Source organism: Mustelus asterias, chromosome 25, assembly GCF_964213995.1.
Source record: "Mustelus asterias chromosome 25, sMusAst1.hap1.1, whole genome shotgun sequence".
NCBI lineage: Eukaryota > Metazoa > Chordata > Chondrichthyes > Carcharhiniformes > Triakidae > Mustelus > Mustelus asterias.
Genome location: NC_135825.1, coordinates 41850965 through 41866128, shown reverse-complemented (window position 1 = coordinate 41866128; position 15164 = coordinate 41850965). Strand labels below are relative to the sequence as shown.

The 15164-nt window shown below is 64.6% G+C and overlaps 1 protein-coding gene across 8 annotated transcripts in view; it reads right to left on the bottom strand.

Annotated features, from left to right (window-relative positions):
* Positions 1–15164, bottom strand: part of dennd2da (DENN/MADD domain containing 2Da) — a 155584-nt gene that overhangs the window by 108604 nt on the left and 31816 nt on the right. For 2 of the 8 annotated variants that reach the window (XR_013500924.1, XR_013500925.1), the window contains exon 1: positions 6278–6415. The exons of 1 other annotated variant lie outside the window; for it this stretch is intronic. Coding sequence is in view for 2 of the 7 variants with exons in the window: in XM_078242348.1 (XP_078098474.1) it covers positions 6278–6350 (73 nt within the window). In the remaining 5 variants the exon portion in view is untranslated. Of the gene's footprint in view, positions 1–2205; positions 2401–6277; positions 6416–15164 lie in introns of those variants that run through there. 5 more of the 8 variants (XM_078242348.1, XM_078242349.1, XM_078242353.1 and 2 more) reach the window with 4 other exon arrangements.

Below are 15164 nucleotides of genomic sequence, written 5' to 3'. Positions count from 1 at the left end.
ACCGCACACACAGAGCACACTGAAACCGCACACACACACACAGAGCACACTGAAACCGCACACACAGAGCACACTGAAACCGCACACACAGCACACAGAGCACACTGAAACCGCACACACAGAGCACACTGAAACCGCACACACACACAGAGCACACTGAAACCGCACACACAGAGCACACTGAAACCGCACACACACACAGAGCACACTGAAACCGCACACACACACACACAGCACACTGAAACCGCACACACACACACAGAGCACACTGAAACCGCACACACAGAACACACTGAAACCACACACACACACACAGAGCACACTGAAACCGCACACACACACAGCACACTGAAACCGCACACACAGAGCACACTGAAACCGCACACACACACAGCACACTGAAACCGCACACACACACACAGAGCACACTGAAACCGCACACAGCACACTGAAACCGCACACACACACAGCACACTGAAACCGCACACACAGAGCACACTGAAACCGCACACACAGAGCACACTGAAACCGCACACACACACAGAGCACACTGAAACCGCACACACACACAGAGCACACTGAAACCGCACACACAGAGCACACTGAAACCGCACACACAGAGCACACTGAAACCGCACCCGCACACACAGAGCACACTGAAACCGCACACACAGAGCACACTGAAACCGCACACACAGCACACAGAGCACACTGAAACCGCACACACAGAGCACACTGAAACCGCACACACACACAGAGCACACTGAAACCGCACACACAGAGCACACTGAAACCGCACACACACACAGAGCACACTGAAACCGCACACACACACACACAGCACACTGAAACCGCACACACACACACAGAGCACACTGAAACCGCACACACAGAACACACTGAAACCACACACACACACACAGAGCACACTGAAACCGCACACACACACACACAGAGCACACTGAAACCGCACACACACACAGCACACTGAAACCGCACACACACACAGCACACTGAAACCGCACACACAGAGCACACTGAAACCGCACACACAGAGCACACTGAAACCGCACACACACACACAGAGCACACTGAAACCGCACACACAGAGCACACTGAAACCGCACACACAGCACACAGAGCACACTGAAACCGCACACACAGAGCACACTGAAACCGCACACACACACAGAGCACACTGAAACCGCACACACAGAGCACACTGAAACCGCACACACACACAGAGCACACTGAAACCGCACACACACACACACAGCACACTGAAACCGCACACACACACACAGAGCACACTGAAACCGCACACACAGAACACACTGAAACCACACACACACACACAGAGCACACTGAAACCGCACACACACACAGCACACTGAAACCGCACACACAGAGCACACTGAAACCGCACACACACACAGCACACTGAAACCGCACACACACACACAGAGCACACTGAAACCGCACACAGCACACTGAAACCGCACACACAGAGCACACTGAAACCGCACACACAGAGCACACTGAAACCGCACACACACACAGAGCACACTGAAACCGCACACACAGAGCACACTGAAACCGCACACACAGAGCACACTGAAACCGCACACACAGAGCACACTGAAACCGCACACACAGAGCACACTGAAACCGCACACACACACACAGAGCACACTGAAACCGCACACACAGAGCACACTGAAACCGCACACACAGCACACAGAGCACACTGAAACCGCACACACAGAGCACACTGAAACCGCACACACACACAGAGCACACTGAAACCGCACACACAGAGCACACTGAAACCGCACACACACACAGAGCACACTGAAACCGCACACACACACACACACAGCACACTGAAACCGCACACACACACACAGAGCACACTGAAACCGCACACACAGAACACACTGAAACCACACACACACACACAGAGCACACTGAAACCGCACACACACACACACAGAGCACACTGAAACCGCACACACACACAGCACACTGAAACCGCACACACACACAGCACACTGAAACCGCACACACAGAGCACACTGAAACCGCACACACAGAGCACACTGAAACCGCACACACAGAGCACACTGAAACCGCACACACACACAGCACACTGAAACCACACACAGAACACACTGAAACCGCACACTGAACAGCACGGATACTGACACAGAACGAAGTGGCGGGGGGTGCGGGAGCGATCCCAGCCCGGACCCACACTCCCGACCACGGGTCCCCTCCGGCCACGGGACCTCTCACCTGTCTCTACCCCGCTGTCCGCTCGCTGTTTCCGGGCTGCGAGCTGATTCTCACCGGCAGCCCCGCCCCGGGGAGAGGACAGCCGGGGAGTAAGAGATTCGAGAGAAGCAACATCCCTTTGCCCCAAAACCCCCGCCCCCGAGAAACCACTCCTCCAAATCCCCCAACCCCTTCACAAACCCCCAGCCAGAGAAACCACTCATCAAAATCCCACCCCCCAAAACCACTCCTCCTATACCCTCACCCCAGAGAAAGCACTCCTCCAAACCCTCACCCCAGAGAAAGCATTCATCCAAAGCCCAGCCCTCGTAAAACCCCCACCCCAGAGAAACCACTCCTCCAAAGCCCACCCCCCAAAAATCCCACTCCTCAAAAGCCCACCCCCAAAAACCCCCACCATAGAGAAACCATTCCTCCAAAGGCCAGCCCCTAAAAAACCCACCCCCAAAAACCTCCACCCCAGAGAAAGCACTGCTCCAAAGCCCAGCCCCCCCCCAAAAAAAACCCACCCCAGATAAACCACTCTGCCAAAATCCCCACCCCCAGAGAAACCACTCCTCCAAAGCCCACCTCAAAACACCGACCCCAGAGAAAGCACTCCTCCAAAGTTCACCCCCCAAAACCCCACTCCTCCAAAGCCCACCCCCAAAAACCCCCACCACAGAGAAACCACTCCTCCAAAGCTCAGCTTCCCCTAAAAAACCCACCCCCAGAAAATACCTATCCCTCAAAAGCACCCCAACCCGTCAAAAATCACAAAACTTTCCAGAGAAACACACAACGTCCCACTCCCCCCCCCCCCCCCCCCAAAAAAAAATCCCCATGTCCAGCAACCCCAATTTGATTCCGGTCTTGGGTTTCTGCTGTGTGGTGTATGCACGTCGTCCCCATGTCTGTGTGGGTATCCGCTGGGTTCTCCAGGTTCCACCCACAGATCAAAGATGTGCAGGTTAGGGGGACCAGCCATGATAAATGCAGGGGTTTAGAGTGTTACGACTAAATTGCACATCAGTGTTTCTGTACGATACTGGGATTAGTGTCTCTGTACAATATTGGGAATGATGTTTCTGAATGAGATTGGGAATGGTATTTCTGTACAATATTGGGAATGGTGTTTCTGTACGATATCGGGAATGGTGTCTCTGTACGATATCGGGAATGGTGTTTCTGCATGATATCGGGAACGGTGTCTTTGTACGATTTGGAAATGCTGTTTCTATGCGATATAGTGAATGGGCTTTCTGTACGATATTGGGAACGGTGTTTCTGTGCGATATTTGACATGGTGTTGTTATACGACATTGGGAATTGTGTTTTTGTACGATGTAGGGAATGGGAATGTACAATAAATGGCAGAGTCATCAGGAGTATAGAAACACAGAGGGACCAAGGTGTGCAAGTCCACAAATCCTTGAAGGTGGCAGCACAGGTGGAGAAGGTGGTGAAGAAGGCATATGGTATGCTTGCCTTTATAGGACGGGGTATAGAGTATAAAAGCTGGAGTCTGATGTTGCGGCTGTATAGAACGCTGGTTAGGCCACATTTGGAGTACTGCGTCCAGTTCTGGTCACCGCACTACCAGAAGGACGTGGAGGCTTTAGAGAGAGTGCAGAGAAGGTTTACCAGGATGTTGCCTGGTATGGAGGGTCTTAGCTATGAGGAGAGATTGGGTAAACTGGGCTTGTTCTCCCTGGAAAGACAGAGAATAAGGGGAGACCTAATTGAGGTGTACAAAATTATGAAGGGTATAGATAGGGTGAACAGTGGGAAGCTTTTTCCCAGGTCGGAGGTGACGATCACGAGGGGTCACGGGCTGAAGGTGAGAGGGGCGAGGTATAACTCAGATATCAGAGGGATGTTTTTTACACGGAGAGTGGTGGGGGCCTGTAATGCGCTGCCAAGTAGGGTGGTGGAGGCAGACACGCTGGCATCGTTTAAGACTTACCTGGACAGTCACATGAGCAGTCTGGGAATGGAGGGATACGAACGAATGGTCTAGTTGGACCAATGAGCGGCACAGGCTTGGAGGGTCGAAGGGCCTGTTTCCTGTGCTGTACTGTTCTTCTTTGGTGTTCCTGAATGATATTGGGAATGGTGTCTCTGTACGATCTTGGGAACTACGTCTTTGTACGATATTGGGAATGGCGTTTCTGTACGATCTTGGGAAAAGTGTTTCTGTACAATATTGGGAATGTTTCTGCAAGATTTTGGGAATGGTGTCTACGTATGATGTTGGGATTGGTATGTCTGTACGATATTGGGAATGGTGTTTCTGTACGATATTGGGAATGGTGTTTCTGTACGATATTGGGAAAGGTGTTTCTGTACGATATCAGGAATGGTGTTTCTGTACGATATTGGGAATGGTGTCTCTGTACGATATTGGGAATGGTGTCTCTGTACGATATTGGGAATGGTGTTTCTGTACAATATTGGGAATGGTGTCTCTGTACGATATTGGGAATGGTGTCTCTGTACGATATCAGGAATGGTGCTTCTGTACGATATTGGGAATGGTGTCTCTGTACGATATTGGGAATGGTGTCTCTGTACGATATCAGGAATGGTGCTTCTGTACGATATTGGGAATGGTGTCTCTGTACGATATTGGGAATGGTGTTTCTGTACGATATTGGGAGTGGTGTTTCTGTACGATATTGGGAATGGTGTTTCTGTACGATATTGGGAATGGTGTCTCTGTACGATATTGGGAATGGGGTTTCTGTACGATATCAGGAATGGTGTCTCTGTACGATATTGGGAATGGTGTTTCTGTACGATATTGGGAGTGGTGTTTCTGTACGATATTGGGAATGGTGTTTCTGTACGATATTGGGAATGGTGTCTCTGTACGATATTGGGAATGGTGTTTCTGTACGATATTGGGAATGGTGTCTCTGTACGATATTGGGAATGGTATTTCTGTACGATATCAGGAATGGTGTTTCTGTACGATATTGGGAATGGTGTCTCTGTACGATATTGGGAATGGTGTTTCTGTACGATATCAGGAATGGTGTTTCTGTACGATATTGGGAATGGTGTCTCTGTACGATATTGGGAATGGTGTCTCTGTGCGATATCAGGAATGGTGTTTCTGTACGATATTGGGAATGGTGTTTCTGTACGATATTGGGAATGGTGTTTCTGTACGATATTGGGAATGGTGTCTCTGGACGATATTGAGAACGGTGTTTCTGTGAGATGTCAAAAATCTCAATGAATCAATACATTGATCAGAGTCTGCAAGGGTGGGGATGGGGATGGGGGGTTGGACAAGAGTGTGCGGGGGTCAGAGTTCACGGGGAGTGTGAAAGATTCACTCCCTCAAATTCACACACAGTCCTATTTCTAGCGGAATACAATTCCCATCCGTTCTCCAGCCTTGCATCTGATTTTATCAAATTCTAAACTGTATTTAAACATTGTGCAATGTATTTTTACTGTCACTCATCTGACGCAGTGCGATATGAATCAATTCCACTGCTTATAATTCACACAAGCCTCTATCATTGGTAAATTCTTCCAACGAGATCCCCATCTTCCACTTTTCCCCATTCCTTGATTCTATTTCTCCACCACTTTGTCAGCTTCTCCATATCATAGTGAGCTCCACATTCCCATCACTCAGGGCAGCATGGTGGTACAGTGGTTAGCACTGCTGCCTCACAGTGCCAGGGACCCGGGTTCAATTCCCGGCTTGGGTCACTGTTTGTGTGGAGGCTGCACATCCTCCCGTGTCTGCGTGTGGGATCCCTCCGGTTGCTCTCGTTAGGTGGATTGGCCATGCTAAATTGCTCCTTAGTGTTAGGGGGATGTCAAGGGGATTAGTAGGATATATATGTGGGGTTACGGGGAATAGGGCCTGGGTGGGCAGGCTCAGTGGGCCAAATAACCTCCTTCTGCTCTGTGGTGATTCTGTGATTCTATGAAACACACGTCTGCTAAATTCTTGATCCATTAACGGTTGGGCAGCAGTCACCTTGGGCGGGATTTTCTGGCCGTGCTTGCCCCAAGACTGGAAAATCCTGCTCGAGGTCAACGGAACTTTGCATGGTCCACACCCCGCCCGCTACGATTCCTGTGGTGGGTGGGATGGGAAAATTCTGCCTCTTGGGTTTAAAACCCTGATCTTCAAGTCCCTCCACTGATGTGACCTTCTCTGAGTCTGCAGCTCTAACCCATCAGCTCTCCAAATCTGGGTCCCAAGCACCCCTGATATTAGTCCACCATTGATAAATGAGCAGTCACCAGCCTGAGCTAAGATGTGCTCTCACTCTCTGCCCTCCCCCTCTCTGCCCTCCCCCTCCCTCTCTGCCCGCCCTCCCCCTCCCTCTCTGCCCGCCCTCCCCCTCCCTCTCTGCCCGCCCTCCCCCTCCCTCTCTGCCCGCCCTCCCCCTCCCTCTCTGCCCGCCCTCCCCCTCCCTCTCTGCCCGCCCTCCCCCTCCCTCTCTGCCCGCCCTCCCCCTCCCTCTCTGCCCGCCCTCCCCCTCCCTCTCTGCCCGCCCTCCCCCTCCCTCTCTGCCCGCCCTCCCCCTCCCTCTCTGCCCGCCCTCCCCCTCCCTCTCTGCCCTCCCCCTCCCCCTCTCTGCCCTCCCCCTCCCCCTCTCTGCCCTCCCCCTCCCCCTCTCTGCCCTCCCCCTCCCCCTCTCTGCCCTCCCCCTCCCCCTCTCTGCCCTCCCCCTCCCCCTCTCTGCCCTCCCCCTCTCTGCCCTCCCCCTCCCCCTCTCTGCCCTCCCCCTCCCCCTCTCTGCCCTCCCCCTCTCTGCCCTCCCCCTCCCCCTCTCTGCCCTCCCCCTCTCTGCCCTCCCCCTCTCTGCCCTCCCCCTCTCTGCCCTCCCCCTCTCTGCCCTCCCCCTCTCTGCCCTCCCCCTCTCTGCCCTCCCCCTCTCTGCCCTCCCCCTCTCTGCCCTCCCCCTCTCTGCCCTCCCCCTCTCTGCCCTCCCCCTCTCTGCCCTCCCCCTCTCTGCCCTCCCCCTCCCCCTCTCTGCCCTCCCCCTCCCCCTCTCTGCCCTCCCCCTCCCGCCCTCCCCCTCCCCCTCTCTGCCCTCCCCCTCCCCCTCTCTGCCCTCCCCCTCCCCCTCTCTGCCCTCCCCCTCTCTGCCCTCCCCCTCTCTGCCCTCCCCCTCCCCTCTCTGCCTTCCCCCCCTCTGCCCTCACCCTCCCCCTCTCTGCCCTCACCCTCCCCCTCTCTGCCCTCACCCTCCCCCTCTCTGCCCTCACCCTCCCCCTCTCTGCCCTCCCCCTCCCCCTCTCTGCCCTCCCCCTCCCCCTCTCTGCCCTCCCCCTCCCCCTCTCTGCCCTCCCCCTCCCCCTCTCTGCCCTCTCCCTCCCCCTCTCTGCCCTCCCCCTCTCTGCCCTCCCCCTCCCCCTCTCTGCCCTCCCCCTCCCCCTCTCTGCCCTCCCCCTCCCCCTCTCTGCCCTGCCCCTCCCCCTCTCTGCCCTCCCCCTCCCCCTCTCTGCCCTCCCCCTCCCCCTCTCTGCCCTCCCCCTCCCCCTCTCTGCCCTCCCCCTCCCCCTCCCCCTCTCTGCCCTCCCCCTCCCCCTCTCTGCCCTCCCCCTCCCCCTCTCTGCCCTCCCCCTCCCCCTCTCTGCCCTCCCCCTCCCCCTCTCTGCCCTCCCCCTCCCCCTCTCTGCCCTCCCCCTCCCCCTCTCTGCCCTCCCCCTCTCTGCCCTCCCCCTCCCCCTCTCTGCCCTCCCCCTCCACCTCTCTGCCCTCCCCCTCCACCTCTCTGCCCTCCCCCTCCCCCTCTCTGCCCTCCCCCTCCCCCTCTCTGCCCTCCCCCTCCCCCTCTCTGCCCTCCCCCTCCCCCTCTCTGCCCTCCCCCTCCCACCTCTCTGCCCTCCCCCTCCACCTCTCTGCCCTCCCCCTCCCCCTCTCTGCCCTCCCCCTCCCCCTCTCTGCCCTCCCCCTCCCCCTCTCTGCCCTCCCCCTCCCCCTCTCTGCCCTCCCCCTCCCCCTCTCTGCCCTCCCCCTCCCCCTCTCTGCCCTCCCCCTCCCCCTCTCTGCCCTCCCCCTCCCCCTCTCTGCCCTCCCCCTCCCCCTCTCTGCCCTCCCCCTCCCCCTCTCTGCCCTCCCCCTCCCCCTCTCTGCCCTCCCCCTCCCCCTCTCTGCCCTCCCCCTCCACCTCTCTGCCCTCCCCCTCCCCCTCTCTGCCCTCCCCCTCCCCCTCTCTGCCCTCCCCCTCTCTGCCCTCCCACTCCCGCTCTCTGCCCTCCCACTCCCGCTCTCTGCCCTCCCCCTCCCCCTCTCTGCCCTCCCCCTCCCCCTCTCTGCCCTCCCCCTCCCCCTCTCTGCCCTCCCCCTCCCCCTCTCTGCCCTCCCCCTCCCCCTCTCTGCCCTCCCCCTCCCCCTCTCTGCCCTCCCCCTCCCCCTCTCTGCCCTCCCCCTCCCCCTCTCTGCCCTCCCCCTCCCCCTCTCTGCCCTCCCCCTCCCCCTCTCTGCCCTCCCCCTCCCCCTCTCTGCCCTCCCCCTCCCCCTCTCTGCCCTCCCCCTCCACCTCTCTGCCCTCCCCCTCCCCCTCTCTGCCCTCCCCCTCCCCCTCTCTGCCCTCCCCCTCCCCCTCTCTGCCCTCCCCCTCCCCCTCTCTGCCCTCCCCCTCCCCCTCTCTGCCCTCCCCCTCCCCTCTCCTCCCTCCCCCTCTCTCCCCTCCCCCTCCCCCTCTCTCCCCTCCCCCTCTCTCCCCTCCCCCTCTCTCCCCTCCCCCTCCTCTCTCCCCTCCCCCTCCCCTCTCTCCCCTCCCCCTCCCCCTCTCTCCCCTCCCCCTCTCTCCCCTCCCCCTCCCCCTCTCCTCCCCTCCCCCTCCCCTCCTCCCTCCCCCCCCCTCCCCCCCCTCCCCCTCCCCTCCCCCCCCTCCCCCTCCCCCTCTCTCTCCCCTCCCCCTCTCTCCCCTCCCCCTCCCCCTCTCTCCCCTCCCCCTCCCCTCTCTCCCCTCCCCCTCCCCCTCTCTCCCCTCCCCCTCCCCCTTCTCCCCTCCCCCTCCCCCTCTCTCCCCTCCCCCTCCCCCTCTCTCCCCTCCCCCTCCCCCTCTCTCCCCTCCCCCTCCCCTTCCCCTCTCTGCCCTCCCCTCCCCCTCTCTGCCCTCCCCTCCCCCTCTCTGCCCTCCCCTCCCCCTCTCTGCCCTCCCCTCCCCCTCTCTGCCCTCCCCCTCCCCCTCTCTGCCCTCCCCCTCCCCCTCTATGCCCTCCCCCTCCCCTCTCTGCCCTCCCCCTCCCCCTCTCTGCCCTCCCCCTCCCCCTCTCTGCCCTCCCCCTCCCCCTCTCTGCCCTCCCCCTCCCCCTCCCCCTCTCTGCCCTCCCCCTCCCCCTCTCTGCCCTCCCCCTCCCCCTCTCTGCCCTCCCCCTCCCCCTCTCTGCCCTCCCCCTCCCCTCTCTGCCCTCCCCCTCCCCTCTCTGCCCTCCCCTCCCCCTCTCTGCCCTCCCCCTCTCTGCCCTCCCCCTCTCTGCCCTCCCCCTCCCCCTCTCTGCCCTCCCCCTCCCCCCTCCCCCTCTCTGCCCTCCCCCTCCCCCTCTCTGCCCTCCCCCCTCCCCCTCTCTGCCCTCCCCCCTCCCCCTCTCTGCCCCTCTCTGCCCTCCCCCTCCCCCTCTCTGCCCTCCCCCTCCCCCTCTCTGCCCTCCCCCTCCCCCTCTCTGCCCTCCCCCTCCCCCTCTCTGCCCTCCCCCTCCCCCTCTCTGCCCTCCCCCTCCCCCTCCCCCTCTCTGCCCTCCCCCTCTCTGCCCTCCCCCTCTCTGCCCTCCCCCTCCCACTCTCTGCCCTCCCCCTCCCACTCTCTGCCCTCCCCCTCCCACTCTCTGCCCTCCCCCTCCCACTCTCTGCCCTCCCCCTCCCACTCTCTGCCCTCCCCCTCCCACTCTCTGCCCTCCCCCTCCCCCTCTCTGCCCTCCCCCTCTCTGCCTCCCCCTCTCTGCCCTCCCCCTCTCTGCCCTCCCCCTCCCCCTCTCTGCCCTCCCCCTCCCCCTCTCTGCCCTCCCCCTCCCCCCCCTCCCCCCTCTGCCCTCCCCCTCCCCCTCTCTGCCCTCCCCCTCCCCCTCTCTGCCCTCCCCCTCCCCCTCTCTGCCCTCCCCCTCCCCCTCTCTGCCCTCCCCCTCCCCCTCTCTGCCCTCCCCCTCCCCCTCTCTGCCCTCCCCCTCCCCCTCTCTGCCCTCCCCTCCCCCTCTCTGCCCTCCCCCTCCCCCTCTCTGCCCTCCCCCTCCCCCTCTCTGCCCTCCCCCTCCCCCTCTCTGCCCTCCCCCTCCCCCTCCCTGCCCTCCCCCTCCCCCTCCCCCTCTCTGCCCTCCCCCTCCCCCTCCCCCTCTCTGCCCTCCCCCTCCCCCTCCCCCTCCCCCTCTCTGCCCTCCCCCTCCCCTCTCTGCCCTCCCCCTCCCCCCTCTCTGCCCTCCCCCTCCCCCTCTCTGCCCTCCCCCTCCCCCTCTCTGCCCTCCCCCTCCCCCTCTCTGCCCTCCCCCTCCCCCTCTCTGCCCTCCCCCTCCCCCTCTCTGCCCTCCCCCTCCCCCTCTCTGCCCTCCCCCTCCCCCTCTCTGCCCTCCCCCTCCCCCTCTCTGCCCTCCCCCTCCCCCTCTCTGCCCTCCCCCTCCCCCTCTCTGCCCTCCCCCTCCCTGCCCTCCCCCTCCCCCTCTCTGCCCTCCCCCTCCCCCTCTCTGCCCTCCCCCTCCCCCTCCCCCTCTCTGCCCTCCCCCTCCCCCTCTCTGCCCTCCCCCTCCCCCTCTCTGCCCTCCCCCTCCCCCTCTCTGCCCTCCCCCTCCCCCTCTCTGCCCTCCCCCTCCCCCTCTCTGCCCTCCCCTCCCCCTCTCTGCCCTCCCCCTCCCCCTCTCTGCCCTCCCCCTCCCCCTCTCTGCCCTCCCCCTCCCCCTCTCTGCCCTCCCCCTCCCCCTCTCTGCCCCTCCCCTCCCCCTCTCTGCCCTCCCCTCTCTGCCCTCCCCCTCCCCCTCTCTGCCCTCCCCCTCCCCCTCTCTGCCCTCCCCCTCCCCCTCTCTGCCCTCCCCCTCCCCCTCTCTGCCCTCCCCCTCCCCCTCTCTGCCCTCCCCCTCCCCCTCTCTGCCCTCCCCCTCCCCTCTCTGCCCTCCCCCTCCCCCTCTCTGCCCTCCCCCTCCCCCTCTCTGCCCTCCCCCTCCCCCTCTCTGCCCTCCCCCTCCCCCTCTCTGCCCTCCCCCTCTCTGCCCTCCCCCTCCCCTTCTCTGCCCTCCCCTCTCTCCCCTCCCCCTCTCTCCCCTCCCCCCTCCCCCTCTCTCCCCTCCCCCTCCCCCTCTCTCCCCTCCCCCTCCCCCTCTCTGCCCTCCCCCTCCCCCTCTCTGCCCTCCCCCTCCCCCTCTCTGCCCTCCCCCTCCCCGCCCTCCCCCTCTCTGCCCTCCCCCTCTCTGCCCTCCCCCTCTCTGCCCTCCCCCTCCCCCTCTCTGCCCTCCCCCTCCCCCTCTCTGCCCTCCCCCTCTCTGCCCTCCCCTTCCCCCTCTCTGCCCTCCCCCTCCCCCTCTCTGCCCTCCCCCACCCCCTCTCTGCACTTCCCTCTCTGCCCTCCCCCTCTCTGCCCTCCCCCTCCCCCTCTCTGCCCTCCCCCTCCCCCTCTCTGCCCTCCCCCTCCCCATCTCTGCCCTCCCCCTCCCCCTCTCTGCCCTCCCCCTCCCCCTCTCTGCCCTCCCCCTTCCCCTCTCTGCCCTCCCCCTTCCCCTCTCTGCCCTCCCCCTCCCCTCTCTGCCCTCCCCCTCCCCCTCTCTGCCCTCCCCCTCCCCCTCTCTGCCCTCCCCCTCCCCCTCTCTGCCCTCCCCCTCCCCCTCTCTGCCCTCCCCCTCCCCCTCTCTGCCCTCCCCCTCCCCCTCTCTGCCCTCCCCCTCCCCCTCTCTGCCCTCTCCCTCCCCCTCTCTGCCCTCCCCCTCCCCCTCTATGCCCTCCCCCTCTCTGCCCTCCCCCTCTCTGCCCTCCCCCTCTCTGCCCTCCCCCTCTCTGCCCTCCCCCTCTCTGCCCTCCCCCTCCCCCTCTCTGCCCTCCCCCTCTCTGCCTCCCCTCCCCCTCTCTGCCCTCCCCCTCCCCTCTCTGCCCTCCTCCCCCTCCCCCTCTCTGCCCTCCCCCTCTCTGCCCTCCCCCTCTCTGCCCTCCCCCTCCCCCCTCCCCCTCCCCCTCTCTGCCCTCCCCCTCCCCCTCTCTGCCCTCCCCCTCCCCCTCTCTGCCCTCCCCCTCCCCCTCTCTGCCCTCCCCCTCTCTGCCCTCCCCCTCCCCCTCTCTGCCCTCCCCCTCCCCCTCTCTGCCCTCCCCCTCTCTGCCCTCCCCCTCTCTGCCCTCCCCCTCTCTGCCCTCCCCCTCTCTGCCCTCCCCCTCTCTGCCCTCCCCCTCTCTGCCCTCCCCCTCTCTGCCCTCCCCCTCTCTGCCCTCCCCCTCTCTGCCCTCCCCCTCTCTGCCCTCCCCCTCTCTGCCCTCCCCCTCTCTGCCCTCCCCTCTCTGCCCTCCCCCTCTCTGCCCTCCCCCTCCCCCTCTCTGCCCTCCCCCTCCCCTCTCTGCCCTCCCCCTCCCCCTCTCTGCCCTCCCCCTCCCCGTCCTCCCCCTCTCCCTCCCCGCCCTCCCCCTCTCCTTCCCCGCCCTCCCCCTCTCCTTCCCCGCCCTCCCCCTCCCCCTCTCTGCCCTCCCCCTCCCCCTCTCTGCCCTCCCCCTCCCCCTCTCTGCCCCTCCCCCTCCCCCTCTCTGCCCTCCCCCCTCCCCCTCTCTGCCCTCCCCCTCTCTGCCCTCCCCCTCTCTGCCCTCCCCCTCTCTGCCCTCCCCCTCTCTGCCCTCCCCCTCTCTGCCCTCCCCCTCTCTGCCCTCCCCCTCTCTGCCCTCCCCCTCTCTGCCCTCCCCCTCTCTGCCCTCCCCTCCCCCTCTCTGCCCTCCCCCTCCCCCTCTCTGCCCTCCCCCTCCCCCTCCCCCTCCCCCTCTCTGCCCTCCCCCTCCCCCTCTCTGCCCTCCCCCTCCCCCTCTCTGCCCTCCCCCTCCCCCTCTCTGCCCTCCCCCTCCCCCTCTCTGCCCTCCCCCTCCCCCTCTCTGCCCTCCCCCCTCCCCCTCTCTGCCCTCCCCCTCCCCCTCTCTGCCCTCCCCTCCCCCTCTCTGCCCTCCCCCTCCCCCTCTCTGCCCTCCCCCTCCCCCTCCCACTCTCTGCCCTCCCCTCCCCCTCTCTGCCCTCCCCCTCCCCCTCTCTGCCCTCCCCCTCCCCCTCTCTGCCCTCCCCCTCTCTGCCCTCCCCCTCCCCCTCTCTGCCCTCCCCCTCCCCCTCTCTGCCCTCCCCCTCCCCCTCTCTGCCCTCCCCCCTCCCCCCTCTCTGCCCTCCCCCTCTCTGCCCTCCCCCTCCCCCTCTCTGCCCTCCCCCTCCCCCTCTCTGCCCTCCCCCTCCCCCTCTCTGCCCTCCCCCTCCCCCTCTCTGCCCTCCCCCTCCCCCTCTCTGCCCTCCCCCTCCCCCTCTCTGCCCTCCCCCTCCCCCTCTCTGCCCTCCCCCTCCCCCTCTCTGCCCTCCCCCTCCCCCTCTCTGCCCTCCCCCTCCCCCTCTCTGCCCTCCCCCTCCCCCTCTCTGCCCTCCCCCCTCCCCCTCTCTGCCCTCCCCCTCCCCCTCTCTGCCCTCCCCCTCCCCCTCTCTGCCCTCCCCCTCTCTGCCCTCCCCCTCCCCCTCTCTGCCCTCCCCCTCCCCCTCTCTGCCCTCCCCTCCCCCTCTCTGCCCTCCCCCTCCCCCTCTCTGCCCTCCCCCTCTCTGCCCTCCCCCTCCCCCTCTCTGCCCTCCCCCTCCCCCCTCTCTGCCCCCTCCCCCCTCCCCCTCTCTGCCCTCCCCCTCTCTGCCCTCCCCCTCCCCCTCTCTGCCCTCCCCCTCCCCTCTCTGCCCTCCCCCTCCCCTCTCTGCCCTCCCCTCCCCCTCTCTGCCCTCCCCCTCCCCCTCTCTGCCCTCCCCCTCCCCCTCTCTGCCCTCCCCCTCCCCCTCTCTGCCCCTCTCCCTCTCTGCCCTCCCCCTCCCCCTCTCTGCCCTCCCCCTCCCCCCTCTCTGCCCTCCCCCTCCCCCTCTCTGCCCTCCCCCTCCCCCTCTCTGCCCTCCCCCTCCCCCTCTCTGCCCTCCCCCTCCCCCTCTCTGCCCTCCCCCTCCCCCTCTCTGCCCTCCCCTCCCCCTCTCTGCCCTCCCCCTCCCCCTCTCTGCCCTCCCCCTCCCCCTCTCTGCCCTCCCCCTCCCCCTCTCTGCCCTCCCCCTCCCCCTCTCTGCCCTCCCCCTCCCCCTCTCTGCCCTCCCCCTCCCCCTCTCTGCCCTCCCCCCTCCCCCTCCCCCTCTCTGCCCTCCCCCTCTCTGCCCTCCCCCTCTCTGCCCTCCCCCTCTCTGCCCTCCCCCTCTCTGCCCTCCCCCTCTCTGCCCTCCCCCTCTCTGCCCTCCCCCTCTCTGCCCTCCCCCTCTCTGCCCTCCCCCTCTCTGCCCTCCCCCTCTCTGCCCTCCCCCTCTCTGCCCTCCCCCTCTCTGCCCTCCCCCTCTCTGCCCTCCCCCTCTCTGCCCTCCCCCTCTCTGCCCTCCCCCTCTCTGCCCTCCCCCTCTCTGCCCTCCCCCTCTCTGCCCTCCCCCTCTCTGCCCTCCCCCTCTCTGCCCTCCCCCTCTCTGCCCTCCCCCTCTCTGCCCTCCCCCTCTCTGCCCTCCCCCTCTCTGCCCTCCCCCTCTCTGCCCTCCCCCTCTCTGCCCTCCCCCTCTCTGCCCTCCCCCTCCCCCTCTCTGCCCTCCCCCTCCCCCTCTCTGCCCTCCCCCTCCCCCTCTCTGCCCTCCCCCTCCCCGCCCTCCCCCTCCCCCTCTCTGCCCTCCCCCTCCCCCTCTCTGCCCTCCCCCTCCCCCTCTCTGCCCTCCCCCTCCCCCTCTCTGCCCTCCCCCTCCCCCTCTCTGACCTCCCCCTCCCCC